General features: G+C 33.1%; 1 protein-coding gene across 2 annotated transcripts in view; it reads right to left on the bottom strand.

The window, feature by feature from the left end:
- Positions 1-19,947, bottom strand: part of BRINP3 (BMP/retinoic acid inducible neural specific 3) — a 399,388-nt gene that overhangs the window by 50,961 nt on the left and 328,480 nt on the right. For both annotated transcript variants that reach the window (XM_069459484.1, XM_069459485.1), the window contains one exon: positions 19,246-19,468. In XM_069459484.1, the coding sequence (XP_069315585.1) occupies positions 19,246-19,468 (223 nt within the window). The remainder of the gene's footprint in view (positions 1-19,245; positions 19,469-19,947) is intronic.

Below are 19,947 nucleotides of genomic sequence, written 5' to 3'. Positions count from 1 at the left end.
GGCAAGCAAAGTTGGAGTTCCACAAAAAAGCTAGTCACATCTGAGAGGGACTTAGAACACCCACGTTGGGGGTTTAAAATCAACACAAAGCAGATGGAGACGAAAAACCCTGCGAGGGGATTTTGTAACTAAATGCAATGAAAGTACAGGCCAGATTTGAACTTTAGATATAGAAAGAATATACCTTAAAGGGCTTAGATGAAATTTCTGTATTAGATAAAATAGAAGAGTGTCAGAAGAATTCATCATAGGAAAAAAATGACTTTTTTCCCCACATCAAAGGCTGTGACTTTCAAAATCATACTATGGCTTATTTTATTTATTTCTTATATGTGTAAAATATTGGACTGAATCTTTTGCTAGTAAAGAGCATTAGAAGGAAAGGTGAGTAGAGTGACTTGAGGGAAGCAGTAAACATTTTCATGTCACTGTAGAAAAGGAGAGGGGAATGCTAATTTGTTGCTGAGTGATATTTAGAGTTCGTTTAAGTAATGTTGAGACTATGTAGCATACAGCATAAATCCACACAGTTCAGATTTTCTCCAGGCAGTGTTTAATGTTACCTCTTTTTCATAGGCCCAATATTATATTTATTGTAAACAAGTATTGGACATTAATTACGTTGAGCCAAAGGGCTACCCCAGGAGTAAAACATAGTCCTTGTCTCTCTCTGAGGGTCTTTCTATCAACTAGAAAAAAGAGACACATAAGCAAATAAATATGATAAAATATAATACATCCTAATTGAGAAATATAGAATTCAGGGAGACAATTTATAACTTTGTTGGAGAGAAAGGGGGTTAAGAAAAGTTTTTAGGAAAGGAGATAACATTTCAACTGAGTTTTATAAGATGTGCAGAAATATATCTAGTAAATAAGGAGAGGAGATGGGGTAAAACATTTTAAGAAAAGAACAGCCAAGTTGTACTAAGTATTTTTTATTTTGTTATGCATGATCATAAGAATTTCTCTACTTTAACTTTATTTCTCTCAAATATTGTTTACGTTTAAGTGATCCTATACAAACATTTTCATTAATGTTCGGAATAATCTTGTTTTTCCTTTCCAATATACTTATATTGTTAGTCTAAATATAAACCATCTTCTAAAGATTCTTACAAAAATATACAAAATCTACACATTATATATGATACTATCATCAATATTAGATGTTTATTGTTGGGAAGTGGGGTCATTTGACATGAAAATGTAATTTATCTGAGGTGACTGTTTACTCAACCACATTGTATAAAAATGTGCCACACACAGAATCATATTTTTGCATATAAACCTATTATTACCTTAATCTTAACACAAGCATAAAAATGAACTTTAAACAAATGGTTAATTTTATTTACTAAACCCAGAAATTTTAGGATGAGAAATAACTTAATTCTGACATTTCTCAACATCACAACAAACCTTTTGTAAAATAAAATGCTGAAATGAAAGCTGTAGAATATGTTTTCCAACTTGGTGAGATGAAGTGAACTGTGTTTCAAAATAACAGTTACCCGTTAAACTAGCCTCACAATTCAGGGATACCAAAATTAGCATTCCATGAATTCATTCATGAGAAAGTACTGGTGGCCTCTTTACCCACATAGTGTAAAGCTATTCATACCAGCAGCTCAAGATACTCTAGTTTGCCAAGTTTCACAGGTGCTGCCTGCAGAGAATGGCCCAATAGTCTGCCACCTCTCCCTTGCAAAAGACACATCTCTATTCACAAGAGAGAAAAAAACTTGTAAACAACACAGAGGCTATTTTTTAAAATCTTTGAAGCCAATTCAATTTGGAACTTGAGCAGTTGTACCTCCTCTTAACAACAGGTGCAGAATTACACACTGACTCTCTTATAAATATTCTGGAAAGAATCCCTTGGCTTTAGCATTTTAATGCCTTGTCTCTTTAAATGAGACCTGTTTTCATGGGTCTTCCAATTTAAATGTTAGACTCTTGCAGACTGTCCCTAATTTATTTTGCTAATGAAAATATCAAATGCCAATTGATTTGTATCTCTTCTGCAACTTTTGCCATTAGGATATTAATATATTTTATAGATTTTATGCCTCTCACATAAAGAGAAAAAGATCCCTTGCTCTTCATCAATACTAAATTGCTATAATTCTTGGTTATTTTCCCAGTACTGAAGATGATTTTATGTCTAGGATTTAAATCCACATTCTATTATTTGAGACCCTCCTGTTTGGAGATGGTTGTCTGCAGGGTAGTCGAGAGGAAGTTGAATTAAACTGGTGCTCAATTCTATCACCATTTTCTGGTGGTGATAAATCTAGAATTAGATTTCTGTATAACCTTGGGAATACCACTTATTATTTTAATCCTCATTTTCCCTATCCATAAAACAGAATAATAAAGCCTGACTTGTACATCTCAGAGAGTTAATGTGAGGATCAAATGAAATATCAGTTATGAAATATATGAATAAAAGTTTTAAAAAATAAGAAGTAAATACAAAAGGAAAATATACACAGTGAATATAAAAAGGAAAATCAAATACAAAATACAAAAAGACTCTTTTCCCAGAAGAAAATGGGAGAAAATCTTTTCAATCCTGTGATTAACAAAGATTTTTCAGGACTCAAATGAGCTACCTATACATGAAAATAATTTATAAGTTAGACTTCATCAAAATTAAAAAGATCATCTCTTGAAAGGATATCATGAAGAAAATGAAATGGCAAGCCACTTTCTGATTAATCATATTCACAATTCAGAAAGAAAGCAGTTGTATCAGAATATGCAAAGAACTACTTCAACCCAAAACTAAGGAAACAAACAGCTCAATAAAAATGAATAATATATTTGAACAGAAATTTCACATAGCATGATATATGCAAGATCAATAAACACCTGAAATGACACTTAACATGATTGGTTATGGGGAAAAGATTCAGTGTATTCTAGGCAAAAACTGGAAAACTGCTAAGAATTTAAGTGTCCTTGGAACTAAGAACAGAGTTAAAACAAAAGTGTTAAATTTTACATATTTGGCTTTGAAAAAAATGATAAGCTTCATACTGTTTTATTTTTAGCAATTCTATTTTAATGTGTGTGTTGATCTTTGTTTTTGTAGAAGATGCCAGGGAAAAGTGTAGCGACCTTGGATGCTAATTGGAGTGAGATTTTGTTTTTATTTTAACAGTGTTCAGAGGACAACCTCTCAGAAATATTTTTATATTGAGGAAAATATAATTGGAAAATAAAAAAAAATGACAATATGGAATCAAGTACTATTTAGACAATTTAATTATCAAAATGCTCACTTTTTGTTTCAGTAATAAATCTTATTTAGGAAAAAAAAACAAATGACCTTTCTGAACTAAAGAGATTGAGATAAAAGGAGAGACCAGAAATATGCCTGGATCACTGTTACTGAAATAGGTTATCTCAAAGGCTGGAAGTATTTTTTTTATTTTTCCTTTTTCAGACTTTAGAATTTTGTCTTGAGATTTCTCTGGTATCCAAACAAAGAAAATATGGGAACAGAGACTAGCTACCCCTTTTCCTTCCTTAAAGTGAAGATGAGTTGCAAGAAGTTTTCATAGAGAAATGAAAATGTTTTCAAATATATAAAATGTCATAGACATATCCACCGGCATTGAGGGGAGAAAGATAAAAGACAGGGACCCTGTGGGCTCGTCTGGTTATCTGTCTAAAGATTTCTGGCTCAGGGAACACAGCGAGACTCTCAGCCTCAAGCCAGACTACCTCTAATACCCATACGTACACTCAATTCAATTTGGTCAAGCCCAGAGAAATAATAAAATAGAGAATAAGACAGATGAGAACAGATAGAAAAAAAATGTCATGCTCCCCAACTTCTGAATGAAAAGGAAAACCAGGCTTCCAGTGGAACTTCTCAAAATTCAAGCCCTTCAGCCATAAATGAGAGGCCAGCTGAGCCTCTCTCTAAGGGAGGCTGATGGAATGTTCTTGCCTACTCACCCCTGCAGCACCAGTAGCCCTTTGTGGACATGGAAATTATAGTAGAATATCCGCAGAGGGGTGCTTCAACAACCAACGTCCCTAACACTGAGACAGTCCTCTACCTGCTCAATGCATGTTTTTTACGGATGTGCCAGGGTTGAATTTGAAAATATTAATGAATAGCTTTGCATGAACACCAACTCATCAGAATGAATACCCGACACGGAAGAGTGGACATCAGCTACTGCGTCACTATGTTTTGGCTCTAGTTGATTAATATCAGTACTGAGGTATGCCTGTGATTATTTAAGTCATTTTATCCAAAAATAAAGGTATTTCCTAGGTAATACCCCTTCATCAAGTGCTAACTGGACTACAAAATTTAGAATTACCAGTCTCTAAACAGATACGTAATCTGAAACAGTTAATTTCCTGAGAATCACATAGGCATGACTACTTATGACTTTATCGAAAGATATTATGAATAAATTTATGACCTTATTCCCACACACATTTATGCAAGGAGTATGATGCATTGTTGGCTTGTTTGAGTATTAATGTCCATCAAAGTAAATAAAGCATTTTTAAGGGGGGAAAGTCCTTATTATTTGTTATACAGGATTCTATAAGAGGTACCAGGGAAACACCAAATAATTTATAGACATAAGTGTCATAAAAATATATCAAATATATTCCAGGAAATTTCATTATGAATTAATGCCTGTTTGAAAAGCAAATCTTATTTTTCCCTTTGTCACTAATGTGACTCATAGCTGATATCTTCCCCAAGTGCTTATAAAAAAAGAATACAATGGTGTCCATAGCATCCACATTTAATTCTCTAATGTTAACCTACCCTAAAACAAAGTGGAAGCTCTTAGAGAGTAGCTGATTTCAAGTTTGAGGCTTAAGAATTATGTTGTTCCTGGAATATCATTAGTGGACAGATGTGATCATCATCCCTGTGGTCCCATTTGGGATGCTGGTACCGTAAGAAAGTTGCAACACAATATGCTGTAGCCTTTCCTCCAGATGGTTACTTTACCTACAATAAGATACTTTATCTTTTGATAATTAAATTTTAAAAATTAAGTATATTCCTCTACAGTTGCTATTTTTTGTGTTACTTTTTTCAGACTATAATTATATTGACTTATAAAACAGATTACCTTCCATAATTTCCTGTAGCCTGGAAAAATCAAAATAACATTTCTAACCTTTTAAATTTAGAGAAGTCTTACACCTGTGAACCTTTGTAACCTTGACACCTTTCAAAGTGGATATTTTATCGCCTTTTCCCATGATGTGTTGATACCCCCCCATTATCTCTCTGACCACATTTTCTATTACTAGACACCCCAATGAATAGCCACACGGAATCCTCGCTGTTCCTGAAGCACTCTAGGCTACAGAGCATCGCAGGCCTTTGAACACGCTGTTCAATCTGCCTGCAATTCTCTTTCCCCAATAGACACACAGCTTACTACTCACTCGCTTCCTTCAAATCTTGGCTGACGACCCCATTTAAAATTGTGCACACATAGACATACACACACACACAAACACACACACACACACCTCTGACCGTCCCTTTCCTCCTTTTTGCTTTATTTTTTACTTATAACCTTCTAAAATAATATATAAATTGCCTGTTTATTTTCTTTGCCCTCACTAAATCTTTAACTCCAAATTTCCAGGATATGTAGCTATATCTGTCTACATTCCTATTTTATATATATATATATATATATATATATATATTTTATATATAATATTTATGTTATTTTGTAGGCTGATGCACCTCTTCTGCCTATAAATGGCATTAAATATTTATTTGTTGAATGAAACTATAAATGGTGACAAGTTCTTAGTAACTTTAATATTTTATTCTTTCTTCTTTAATAAGGCATTTAAAACTACAAATTTTATTCCAAGTCTAGAATTTGTCATGTTCTCATAGGTATTGCTATGAAAGTGCTCTCTTTTTAATTGCTTTTTCTAGAGTTTGAAGTTTCCCTTTGAATTTTCTTTGATCCAAGAATTAACTAGGAATAGGTTTCTTAATTTCCAATCAGGTAAGAATTTCATTTGAAAAACTGCATTTCAAAATCACACCTTAAATATTTAACCATACTAAATTATGATAAAAGAAAATGGCCTAATCTCTACTTTTTAAAACTTTCAACATTAGGAAATTAATTTAACTTTGAAATGGGTGTGTTTATACACTTTCTCCTTGACAGTCTATAGCTCACTTGATTGGTGTAATTATAAACCAAATTGTTACATATTTTTGAGTCTATTTCTAGACACTGTAGTATTTTCTAAACTATTTAAATTACTATAGCATCATCATCATCATTTCCTTCAAAGAATGTTTTGAATTCTAATAAATCTTGAGACTTTACATATATGAACCAGCTTCAGTTTTCATAATAATTCTTTAAGGAAAGTACTCATTTTAGGTAGGAAACTGAAATATAGAGAGATAAGGTAATTGCCAGTGGCTACTCAGCCGTGTAGCCAGGCTACTCCTGAAACGATATTTTATTTATCTACAGTAGATTTTTGTATCTGGTAACACTAATCTCCTATCATTATCACTCTTTAAAAATACTATTTACTACTTTTGTTCACTTTTTTCCAGATAAAGTCTAGTTAATATTTCATTAAATTAATATTTAATTGTTGAAAAATATTAATTTGAGTAAGATAATATCTTTATAAGTTTTTTTCTATTCAGAAATATGATTAATCTCTGCGTCTCTCAAAAATTTTCTTAAGATTCCAAATAGTTTTATTTTTTTAGCTATACTATGTATTTTGACATTCTTGTGAATGAAGTCTTCTTTTCTATCCCATTTTCTTACTGGATTTTGTTTATATATTGGTAGAATATTCATTTTTATTTATTTTTTTAACTATTGACTTAATTTAAGTGCCTGTTTAGGTTTTTATTTTTACTCTGGTTTATGCTCTGGAATGTTCCAGATAAGTAAGCATGCCATCTACAACTGATAATTATATTTTAAACATTCATATCTCTATTTCCACTAATTTTCAAATTAGCTATACTGAAGTTTATTTTACTGGTAAAATTTCCTAAGTAAGGGTAAACCATAAAAGCAATAGAAAATATTATTTTCGTGATCTTAAATCTAATAGAGGGATAATTTTCTTTCAGGAACAAGTTTATATACATTCTTGAGTTGATTATTTGTTACTCAATTGATTTAATAAACAATATTTTCAGAAGGAATATTTGGAGATAACATCAGAGGGAACTACATATATAAGAATGTCCTTGCATTTTCCTCTTATTTAGAACTTCTCTTGACTAAGCATAAAATTCTCCAGTGACTTTTTTTCTTCTCAAAACATCACTGATTGATCTACCATACTCTAGAATTTTAATATTTTAGATTAAAAAAAAAAAAAGTCATTTTCACTCTCACTTGGTTACCTTTCCAATGAAGAAAAAAAATTACTCTTTTGCCGTCACAGTCTCAGAAAGACAAGCTAGAATTTGGCTTTCCTCTCAGGGTTCCACTGGACTTCTGTATTTGGCTTTATAGTCATACACTACTGGACATCCTGATATCTTCCTCTGGTTCTCCCTAGAGGAGGAAAGGCTGGAATTCAAGAAGGCAAACTGGTTCAGAAAGAGGCACTAGCAATGTCTGCCTTCAGTGGCCCCCACCCAAGGCGAGGAAGCCTGGCTCTGTGACAGACAAACGCCGTCGCTGACCTTGGAGCCAGGCACATGAGATGAAGACGGTATGGTGCACTATTTTTCTCTTTTCATTTGTTCCTATGCACACAATAAATGGGCTTTTAAAATGTGTTAAATCTTTAAATTCATTGATGAACTAGGAAAAACTAAAATGAACTAGCTAAAAATGATTGATGTTAACTCTGAAACCATTACATAACACAATCATTTTTCATAAATTTTGCTTGGTGCTCAGTTTTTTTTCTTTTTGTTTGTTTGTCTGTTTCATCTGATTCCAATCTTCCAAGAAAAGAGCATTCTCTCTCTCTCTCTCTCTCTCTCACTGCGTCTTCTCAATCAGATATCTGTCTTTTCCTTATAGACATTCTATTATGCATACTCCATATTTTTATTCTACCCCATGCTCTCCATGAACCTCACATTTTTTTAAATAAGTTATTGCCTCCCTATTCTTTATTTTTAGTACTGTATTAGCTTCTTATCATTTTATTCTAACAAAGCAATTCAGTTACTTTAACAGTCTACTGCATTTATTTTAGTTTTAAATTTAGTGATCATATTTTTTATCCACCCCAACTCTTTTTTGTTTTCTTATTTTCCCATTCCATGACTGAATGTTTTTGCATGGATGCAATATCCTCTCAAACTTCATAAGGATGAGGGATTAGCAGGAACTCAGAGCCCTTCTCTAGAAAACATGGTAAACCTGGGCAATACCATGGCACAGTGATTAAGGACCCAAACTCCATAACAAGATTGCCTAGATTCTAGCTCCGCCAGCACCGGCTGAGTAATCTTGGGCAATTTGTTTAGATTATCTGAACTTCAGGATCCTCAATTGTAAATTTAGAGTAACAATACTACCTACCTTGTGTCACTGTATTAAATGAAGAAAAAATGGCAAAGCACTTAGAACAGTGTTTGACACATACTTTGTGCTTAGGGCATGTTAGTGAGTAACTAGGCAACCATGATTCTCATTAGTGAGACAACCCCAGAATTATCACCCTTGGTCATAGTATGTCTGTGGCTCTGCATCAAGGGATATTGCTGTGTTCTTCTGAATGTCTCTTTTATCTGCTACTTAGGTAGGCATTTCACTTGCATTATGCATTGGTCAGTTTTCTCCTCATTCTTGTGTGTTTTCTGCTGTATATCTTTCAAAACATCTCTCCACATTCCTACATATTGATTAAATGATCCCATAACTTCAGACAGTGATATAGTTTTGTTTAATGGGAATTTAGATGAAGTTATAAAAGAAAAAATCGTATATTTAGATCATAAGAATGTATTGCCCTCCTGATTTTTTAAATATGTAGTTGCGGGTATGTGTGTGTGTGTATATATGTGTGTGTACACGTGTGTATATGTGTGTGTGTGCATTCACGATGATGTTGAAGATTAAATATATACACACATATACACATACATACATATACATAATCCTATTAAATTGGTAGCTTTTCCTTGTATTTTTGTTACTGTATTTTGTTTTTAGATTTGTTTATAGCTAACTTTCCTGTTTGTATGAACCAAATTTATTTCAGCTCAATAAAAGGTATTACCTCAGACTTGATCTTTTGTGTTTCCTTTGAGAAACCTACATGGAGTCTTCCTGCTGCGCTTAATAGAACAACCACAACAAACTGACCTTCATTTTCTCCTGTGTTCTTTTGTCACATCAATGTTCTTTTGTGCTGTTCTATTTGTTGCTGTCTGAAGTGCATCTAGATTGTGAGATGGGAGATTTTCATTTCAATTGCCATTGATTTTTGAAATGTATTCATTCACTCACTTTATAACTTGTGAGCCTCAAATGAAGTGCTTCAAAGATTTTTATTTATTTATTTATTTTTTTTTTTAGTGTTAGGGATTTGTGGTGGTATATATCTTGATATTATTTAGTTTTCACCGTCTTGATTCATAAAGCCATTTGCTTTTAGAAAATGACATCTTAGTTTAACGCTCAAGGAAAAAAACTATGAATTTCAGTCATATCCATTTTAATGACTTGTTATGCATGCTATTTGTGTGTGTGTGTGTGTACACGTACATACAGATGCACGTGAGAAAGTAAGATGCTGAAAGGAGGTGAGGAAGGTTACTTTTTTTTCTGTCCTCTGCATGAGGATTCTAAATTCTACTGTGAAGATTAGAGATCACACACTGCTTGTAAATGTTAACAAATTAAACATCAGCTTAAACATATCATTAAAGCAACTCAGATGAGATTTTCCCCCACTGAGTTGAGCAAGTCTGACCGGAAAAAGGCATTATTTGTAAGATCTACTTTATTTTTAGTTTTCAGTACAACATCAAAGTATTTCTCATTAGTGCTATCATTTAGAATGGGAAGGAGTTTAGGGAAAATGTTATCTATATATTTATTTACCTCGTGACAGTTTTGACATAACAAATTTCATCTACATACATTGATGCCCCCAAAATCATTTGCATGAAAGCCAGCATAGGAGATTTCATATAATATGAGAAAACAATTTGGGTTATTCCTCTTTTATGTATATACTATTATATTTTATAAGAAGAAGAGATTTTAAAAGCCAACCCTGAGTGATCACTCTGAGTGACCTCAGTCAGATCATTCCAACATCTTAGTGCTCATCTTTGGCCATGACATTGTCATGGGAAGTGTTCAGGAGGAAAGGTCATCCATAATATGATGATGCTGGTTATGTAACATGGTTTCTGCTTTGAGACAATAAAACCACCACCGCGTCAGAGTCGAGGACGATGTTCAGCTTCCCAACTGGTAAGTTAACAGGCATCTATTTCTTCCAAAATGTAAGTAAAATTGTCTCTAAGTTATTCAAACATAAATGAGACCAACTAGAGATTCAGCCCTAGTTTAATTGTATTTAAAAATAGAGGCCGAGCGTGGTGGGTCATGCCTGTAATCCCAGCACTCTGGGAGGCCGAGGCGAGCGGATCATTTGAGCTCAGTAGTTCGAGACCAGCCTGAGCAAGAGCGAGATCCCATCTCTACTAAAAATAGAAAGAAATTATATGGACAACTAAAAATATATATAGAAAAAATCAGCCGGGCATGGTGGCACATGCCTGTAGTCCCAGCTACTCGGGAGGCTGAGACAGGAGGATTGCTTGAGCCCAGGAATTTGAGGTTGCTGTGAGCTAGGCTGACACCACGGCACTCACTCTAGCCTGGGCAACAGTGCGAGACTCTGCCTCAAAAACAAAACAAAACAAAACAATAAAACAAAGTGCACCCATTCTAAAGGTTTTATTGTCAATAAGATTTGGAGAAACACTAGGGTCCTGGAATCTATATAGATTTACACTTTGTGGCTCACCTACAAACCAGTGATCATTAATACTACATCAAAAAATAATCAGTTTATTATCTTATACTCCATAATATTTTTCTCTTTAAGATGAAACTTCATGTATCAATTAGGAAGAACTGCACTTAGAGCAACCCTCCATCTCAGGCAAAATATTTTGATGAAAATCTCAAAGCTAAAGATGGTAAAAAGCAAGCAGTGGCACCACACTGCTGTTCTAATGGGCATATAATTTTTACTGCCACATACTTGTAAGACAAAAAGAAAGAAAATTATATTTAAGAATGTTCATGATGAAGCAGTTGAAAAATAGCTCACCATATCTCAATCTTCAGTACAAATCTGTATGTCAAAACAAGACATGTGAATAAAACACTTACTCTGCACACTGCGCTGTAAGGCTGCCTTGCGGAGAATCACCTTCGCAATTGCTTCAGTTGCCAGCTGAGCTAACCCCTTTTTTATGGTAAACCACTTCTACTTCACAGAGTTACACAGAAAAAAACTAGGGCTATTCAGACTTGGATATTTGGCAGTTTAGTTATCAAAACTGAAAGACATGAAGCTGACACTTCAAGACTAATAACTCACATATTTAATGGCAAGGATAAAATTCTAGCTTTCAAGTAAAAAATAGAAATTTGGAAAACTTGTATCTGCCACTAGGAGACCGATATCTTCCAAACCCATAAAGACTATTTTCATGAATCCAATGATGATAACCAAGAATGAGATTTTTGTTATTGTATAATGATATGTGTCATCATTTGGAAGATTTTCATAACTAAGCGATGGAGCATATAGAGAGTGCATGACATGACAAAGAACAAATAGATCTAAACCCACTTTTGTCTGTGACATTAGAGAAATGATTTCATTATATCTCACTTTCCCTTGTTAATGAAAAAGAAATAACTTCATAGAAATACTTTAATCAATTGTTTTGATCTATTGTGGTTTGCTGAACCCTGCACGCACAGTGCCAGTTACGTCCATTTACTCATAACTCTCTTTTCAGTGATGTCACGTTACTAGCTTGAAATTGACCATGGTAGAAACACCTGTACTGCAAAAATTTTCAAATACTATAAATCAAGGCTTATTTCCCCTGGAGAAATGGATGTTAAAACTTTATTATACCATTAAATGTAATATTTCTGTGGATCCTTGCTGCTGTGACAATGACTGAACAAGATAGTATCTTTTAGGAATTATGCATGGATACTCTTCAATAATTGCTGTAATTATCATCCTTTAATGAAATTAAGAAGTCATTGTTACTTATCCAAAAAGTTTTATTTTTATTCTTTATTATTTTATTTTATTTTATTATTTTGAGGCAATGTCTCACTCTGTTGCCTGGGCTAGAGTGCCGTGGCGTCAGCCTAGCTCACAGCAACCTCAAACTCCTGGGCTCAAGCAATCCTCCTGCCTCAGCCTCCCCAGTAGCTGGGACTATAGGCATGCACCACCATGCCCGGCTAATTTTATATATATATGTATATGTATGTGTGTGTGTGTGTGTGTATATATATATATATATATATTTTTTTTTTTTTAGGTGTCCATATAATTTCTTTCTATTTTTAGTAGAGACGGGGTCTCACTCTTGGTCAGGCTTGTGTCAAACTCCTGAGCTCAAACAATCCTCCCCCCTCGGCCTCCCGGAGTGCTAGGATTACAGGCGTGAGCCACCACGCCCGGCCTCTGAAAAGTTTTAGAATAGCAACGAAAGTTGACTACCTCAAGGAAACCAGATTATCACAGGCTTCATTCAGACTTTACTCAAATAAGAAAAAAGATTTTTATACCATGTGAATTCCTGAGAGCAAAAGTGGTGAGATTAATTTGAGTATCATCTTTTATCAAAATGAAGAACTACACTCCACATTATACAGTGTAATTTCAACCTATCAGTCATTATACAGGAAGTATGAGGAGGAAACCATTGAATTAGTAAAGACGCACTTTGCAGGTCTCATTTTGTTTGTTTTTGCTTATTTTTCAAGATTTTAGAGTATCAGAAATTGAAAGATTATTCTTAAATTGAGGAAACTTCAAGAGAAAGATTGAGAAAAATTCCACAAAAGTAAGAGAAGAAGAGAATTACCAATGGAATTGTATAACTGGTATTGCTTATCTACTTCCTTTGTCAAAAATTTTGGAAAAACATACCCTACAAATATCCAACTTCCTTTTTCCACTCAACCCTAATAACAGATTGTAGTACATATGTTTTGTTTTCCTAGTGTCATGTTATATTAGTCTATTAAAATGAGGAAATACAATCAAAATAGTAACAAAAATATTACATTGGTAAAAGAAAAATAGTGATTGGAAAAAAACCCAAATTCAATAAAATACTTTATCTAGCAAAAAGTCTGCATTGTTTCTTTATATGTGATGAGTAATAGCCAACACAGGAATCATGCTAAATTAAAAAAAGAAAGTCAAGAAAAGCCCATGGCAATATTTGATTTATTTGGTTTAGAAGTTTTGGAAAACAAAGATTTATCTATACTATATTGAATTCTGCTCCAAATAATACATCTTTGTTTTATTCTACTCATTTATTTTGTACACACCCAATCTGAATTGGGTTTCTGTTTCCCATATTTTCCTTACAAATATTTCACTTTTATCGCATATTTGTATGTTCAATTTATAATTTATTTTTACTAGAAATTAATGTGGATTCTACGATATATTTTAGCCGACTATCTGCTCATTTCTGTTTCTCCGCTCATCCCTTACATATATTTGCAGATTCTGTCTACACATTTTTCATGTTTTTGTGATTTGTTCCAGGGAACCCCGCAGATATCAAAATTCCTGCTCATATTCAAGGCCCACAGTCAGCCCTGTGAAATCAGCCCTCCTTATGTGAGGGTTTTGCATCCTGGGAATACTGTATTTTCCATCTGTATTTAGATGCAGAACCTGCGCATGCAGAGGGCCAATTGTAGTTATTGAAAAAAACTGGGTGTAAGTGGACCAGTGTACTTCACAAAAGTGTTGCTCCAGGATCTACCGTATTCAGATATGGATTCTTGTGTACTAATGATTGCCATCCACTTGTCTAAATCTTTCCTGAGCTTAAGAAATGTATATCCAGCTTTGTTTGTAACTTGTAAACAGAACCTAAAGTCAACATGTTTATAACCAGACTCATCAATTTGCCTTCTAATCTATCTCATCTTCTTGCATTTCCTATTTTGGGAAGACTCATCTATTTTAGTGGTTCTCAAACTGTTTTTAACCTACACACATAAAGCATAAAGTTCATTATAATCAAATAGCAGGGTCTTCATTCAGCCACAATTTCCTATTAGGGAATGTTTCCTTGGAGTACGGGGAAAGACATACTAAAATATCTCATTTGTGGAGGGAATAAGAAAACTTAAGAGATGCATCATGTAATAAAACTTATAGCAGTGTTTAGAGGAAAATTTATTGAAGTGAATGCCTATATTAAAAAAGATGAAAGTTCTCAAATTAATAACCTAACTTTTCACTTTAAGAACTAGGGAAAGAAAATACACAGTAAACAGAAAGGAAATAAGTAGAATGGAAAAATGGAATAAGAGAAAAATAATAAAGAATATCAAGAAAACTGTAAGTTAGTTCTTTGAAAATACCAACAAAATTAGCAAACTTTTACCAAGACTGATGAGAAAGAGAGATTAATTAGAAAAGTGAAAAGACACACTAGAGAATGGAAGGATAAATATCTGTATATTCAGAATATATAAAGTACAGTTAAAACTCAATAATAATGTTTTAAATATTAAATGTATGAAGGATTTGAAGAGAAATTTGTCCAAAAATATATACAGTGGACAATAAGCACATGAAAAGATGTTCAATATGACTAGTCCTTAGGGATATTTAAATCCTGACCACAAGATACCACTTGCCACCTACTTAAATGGCTCTGATTAAAAGGACAGAAAATAAAAAGTGTTAGGATGTGGAGCAATTAGAGCTGTCATTCAGAATGTGCAGAAATATAACATGATTTAGCCACTTTGGAAAAAAGTTTGGCAGCTTCTCAAAATATTAAATATATCCTTTGCCTAGGCCAATAACTATAAGAGTTTTCCTGATCTCTACTAGAATTCTCATAGTTGCATGCCTTACGTTTAAGTCTGTTATCCATGGAGAATTAATTTTTTTGAGTGGCAAGAGGTATGGATCTTGTTTCAGTCTTCTACATGTGACTACTCAATATTCCCAGCACCATTTTTTGATTAAGGATTCTTTTCCTCAGTTTATGTTTTTGTCCGCTTTGTCAAAGATCAGAGGGCAATATGATGATGGTTTTATATCTGGGTTCTCCATTCTGATCCATTGGTCTAGGTCTCCGTTCCTGTGCCAGTACTATGCTGTTTTGGTTATTATAGCTTTATAGCATAGCTTAAAGTCTGATAAAGTGATGCCTACAGATTTGTTCTTTTTGCTTAAGGTTGCTTTGGTTATTTGGGAGTCTTTTCTGGTTCCATATGAAGTATAGGATTATTTTTTCTAGATCTAAAAAAATGACATTGGTAATTTAATGAGATTGTATTGAATCTTTATATCACTTGGAGTACTATCAACATTTTAACATTTTTTATTCTGCAGATCTGTGAGTATGAGATATGTTTCCATCTGTTTATAGCCTCTGCAATTTCCTTCTTCACTGTTCGTAGCTCTCCCTGTAGAGGTCTTTTACGTCCTTAGTTAAATATATTCCTAGGTATTTTATTTTCTTTGCTGCTATTGTCAAAGGTATTGAGTCTTTGATTTGATTCTCAGTTTGAGTATTGTTGGCGTATAGGAATGCTACTGATTTGTGTACATTGATTATATAACCTGAGACTTTGCTGAATTTATTTATCAATTCAAGTAATCTCCTGGCAGAATCTTTGGTGTTTTCTAGATGTAAGATCATATCATCAGCAAGGGGAGATAGTTGGACCTCTTCTTTCCCCATTTGGATACTCTTAATATCATTCTCTTGCCTGATTGCTCTGGCTAGGATTTCCAGCATTATGTTGAACAGAACTGGTGACAGTGGGAAACTTTCTCTGGTTCCAGTTCTAAATGGAAATGCTTTCAGATTTTCCCGTTCAGTATGATGTTGGCTGTGGGTTTGTCTATATGGTCTTTATAATGTTGAGATATGTTCCATCTATGCTTATTTTTTTAAGAGTTCTTATAAAATGGTGCTGAATTTTGTCAAATACTTTTTCTGCATCTATTGAGAGGATCATATGGTCTTTGTCTTTGCTTATATTTATGTGGTGAATCACATTTATAGATTTATGTATTTTGAACCATCCTTGCATCACTGGGATGAAGCTCACTTTATCATGGTGGATTAACTGTTTGATAAGCAGCTGAATTTGGTTTGCTAGGAGTTTATTGAGAATTTTTGCATCTATATGTATAAGGAAGGGGTATTGGTCTGTAGCTTTCTTCTTTTGTTGTGTCCTTTCCTGGCTTTGGTATCAGAATGATATTGGCTTTATAGAATGAGTTGGGGAGGCTTCCTTCTTTCTCTATGTTATGAAATAATTTCTGTACTATAGGTACCAATTCCTCTTTGTAGGTCTGATAATATTTGGATGGGAAACCATCTGATCCAGATCTTTTTAATTTTTCTTGGGAGATTTTTTATTGCTGTTTCAAATTTGATACTTGATATTGGTATGTTCAGGAGTTCTATTTCTTCCTGATTGAGCCTAAGGAGGTTGTGTGTTGCCAAGGGTTTATCCATTTTCTCAACATTTCCAAGTTTATGTGCATAGAGATTTTTATGAAGAAGATCCCAAAGTCAATCACAGCAACAACAAAAATAAATAAATTGGACTTGATCAAATTAAAAAGCTTCTGCACAGCCAAGGAAACAATAAATACAGTGAATAGGCAAGCTACAGAATGGAAGAAAATATTTGCATGCTATATATTTGATAAATGGCTAATAACTGGAATCTACAAAGAACTCAAATGAATCAGCAAGAAAACATCAAACCATACCATTAAAAGTCTGCAAAAGACATAAACAGAAGGTTTTCAAAAGAAGATAGACTAATGGCCAATAAGCACATGAAAAAATGTTCACTGTCTCTAATCATTAGGGAAATACAAATCAAAACCACAGTGAGATATCACCTAACTCCAATGAGAATTGCTTTTATCAAAAAATCCCAAAACAACAGATGCTGGCATGGATGCCAAAAGAACAGAAAACTCATACACTGTAGGTGGGACTGCAAATTAGTATAACCTCTATGGAAAATAGCATGAAGATATCTCAAAGAACTCAAGAGTAGACCTACTGTTTGATCTAGCAATCCAACTATTGGGTATTTACCCAATGGAAAAAAAAAGAAAAGCATTTTATAAAAAAGATATTTGCACTCAAATGTTTATAGCAGCACAATTCACAATTGCAATGATGTGGACCCAAATGCCCATCAATACAGGAGTGGATCAATAAAATGTGGCATATATATGCCATGGATTATTGCTTAGCCATAAAAAAAATGATGAACTTATACCTTCTGTAACAACCTGGATGTAAATGGAGAGCATTCTTTTAAGTGAAATATCACAAGAACAGAAGAACAAAAACCATATATACTCACTACTAAATTGAAACTTATAGATCAACACTCATGTGCATATATGGTAATAAAATTCAATGAAAAGGAAGCAGGTGGGGGAGGAGGGATGGGTAAATTCACACCTAATGGGTACAGTGCACACTACATAGGTGATTGGTACACTTTTAACCTTGACTCAAACTCTACAAATCTATTCATGTAATCAAAATGGTTGTACCCATGGTATTTTCTGAAATTAAAAAAAAAAATGTTAAATATAGAGTTATGTTAAGTCTCAGGAATTCCCCACTTTAGTATACATTCAAGAGAACTGAAAGCATATGTATATAAAAAAAGTGTACATCAATGTTCATAGAAGCATTATTCATAATCCTTAAAAGTGGAACAACCTAAATGTCCACCAAATGAAGAATGGGTAAACAAAATGTGGTATAAATACCCTGGTATACCCATACTACTGATGCTACAAAATGGATGAACCTGAAAGCACTCTGCTAAGTGAAAGAACTCAGCCATAAAAGACCACAGATTGTATGATCCCATTTATATCAACTGTCCAGAATAGGTAAATATATAGAGACAAATAGTATATTAGACAAATCTATAGAGATAAATAGCCTTGGAATAGGTGTGGGATTATGAAGAGTGATTGCTAATTGGTACTTAGTTTTTTTTTTTTTTTTGGCATAATAAAAATGTCCTCAACTTAGTGCTAATGGTTGCACAAATTTTTAATATACTAAAAAGCAACTAATTGTGCAAAAGAAAGCCAATATGTTATTTTTAAATGAAATTTTTAAAAAAAGTATCAACTTTCAGATTTTTTTCTCTCAGTGAAAGAAATGTATAATTATAGATTTCTTCTCTTAATTATTATATTTAAGCATTGAGTCAAAAATTCAAGCATTTTATAACAGAGATACTGATACAAATGTATATTTTTTGGGACAGTATCGTGTATCTTCCCATAGCTTTCCATTTTGATGTGTTTTATAACCAGACCTCAAATAGATAAATACAGCTTTTTATTGCACTTCCTGGTCAGTTCATACTAAAGTAGAGATTTTAAAAATTGCTTCCCCAAATCAGTTAAGATACAAATATTTTAATAGTCTATCATCATTCATATTAAATGTTAGAAATTTTCACAGTAATTTCCAGAGGTTCATGTAGAATGAAGTTTATGGTTTTCTAAACACTGGTCATAGAAAAATAAATCATGAGTTGTTTTATTTGAAAATTACATATTTAGGAATTTCACTTTGTCCTCTTAGTTACTTTATATGCTTACAATATAACTTTAGGGCTTTCTGTTTTTTTCTTCACTGCAATACAATTATTTGTTGACTATAACATGTAACAAGTTAGAATGATTTCTTGATTCTGATGATAAAAGAAAGAAAACAAAAGAAGTGTTAGTATATGTGTTTCCAGTTATACTATTACTTTGGAAAATAACTACAATTTACTATTTTATACTTAAGAGAATATGCTGTTTTCAAATTATATCTAATAAATATCTAATGCTGGGTTAAGTATATTATCACATCTACATTCAGAAAAATAAATGGAATTCACTGTCCAAACAATATCCTCAGTTACCTATATTGTCACAATGTCTTACCTTTGTCTTGGCAGGCTGATGAGGGGTTGTTTATGACACCTCTTGCTAAGGCTAAAGAGTTTGTGTACAATTTTCTGCGCCTTTAGGAAAAGTTGCTTCATGCTGATCTCCAGTTGTTCATAACGGCGCTGAAAATTAGAATCCATTGTCCACAAATGCATTATAGTAGATGTGTTGAGGAAATAATTCATGGGTAGCCTTTTCATAAAGAACTTGAATTCATCTGAAAAAATGTTAAAATTCAACACTTTAATCATAAAACAATTATTTTCCCTTTTCTCACAAACACACTTAATATGTTAATATTAAAAATAAATAAATACAATGCATTGTCTGTGAGTAGTCAATTAATAGAAGATGGGAAATTCGGATTCTTTAGGATTGTTTTCTCTTTTGTTTCCCTTAAAATGGAACTTTCATGAAAGAAAATAATTAAATGATTTTTGCTAAAGCGAATACTTTGGGCAGAAAGTTGAAGTTCAATTTAATTTTTCTGTGTTCTCCTTTGATGTTATTTCAGTGAACTTTCTCCAACACATAGGGGTCATTAATTTGGCTTTCATTTTTGGCATTAGTATTAATAATCCTCTCCAAATTTTATAAATTAAGAAATCTTTTCAGAGGTTTTCATTAACTCAGAATAGAAAATATATAAATTTATTTCTAAATGATTTTATTTATTTTTGATGGAAAAGAGAAAGT

Source organism: Eulemur rufifrons, chromosome 27 (genome assembly GCF_041146395.1).
Source record: "Eulemur rufifrons isolate Redbay chromosome 27, OSU_ERuf_1, whole genome shotgun sequence".
Classification (NCBI taxonomy): domain Eukaryota; kingdom Metazoa; phylum Chordata; class Mammalia; order Primates; family Lemuridae; genus Eulemur; species Eulemur rufifrons.
The sequence above is the reverse complement of the archived record's forward strand: the minus strand, read 5'-3'. Positions and strand labels throughout refer to the sequence as shown.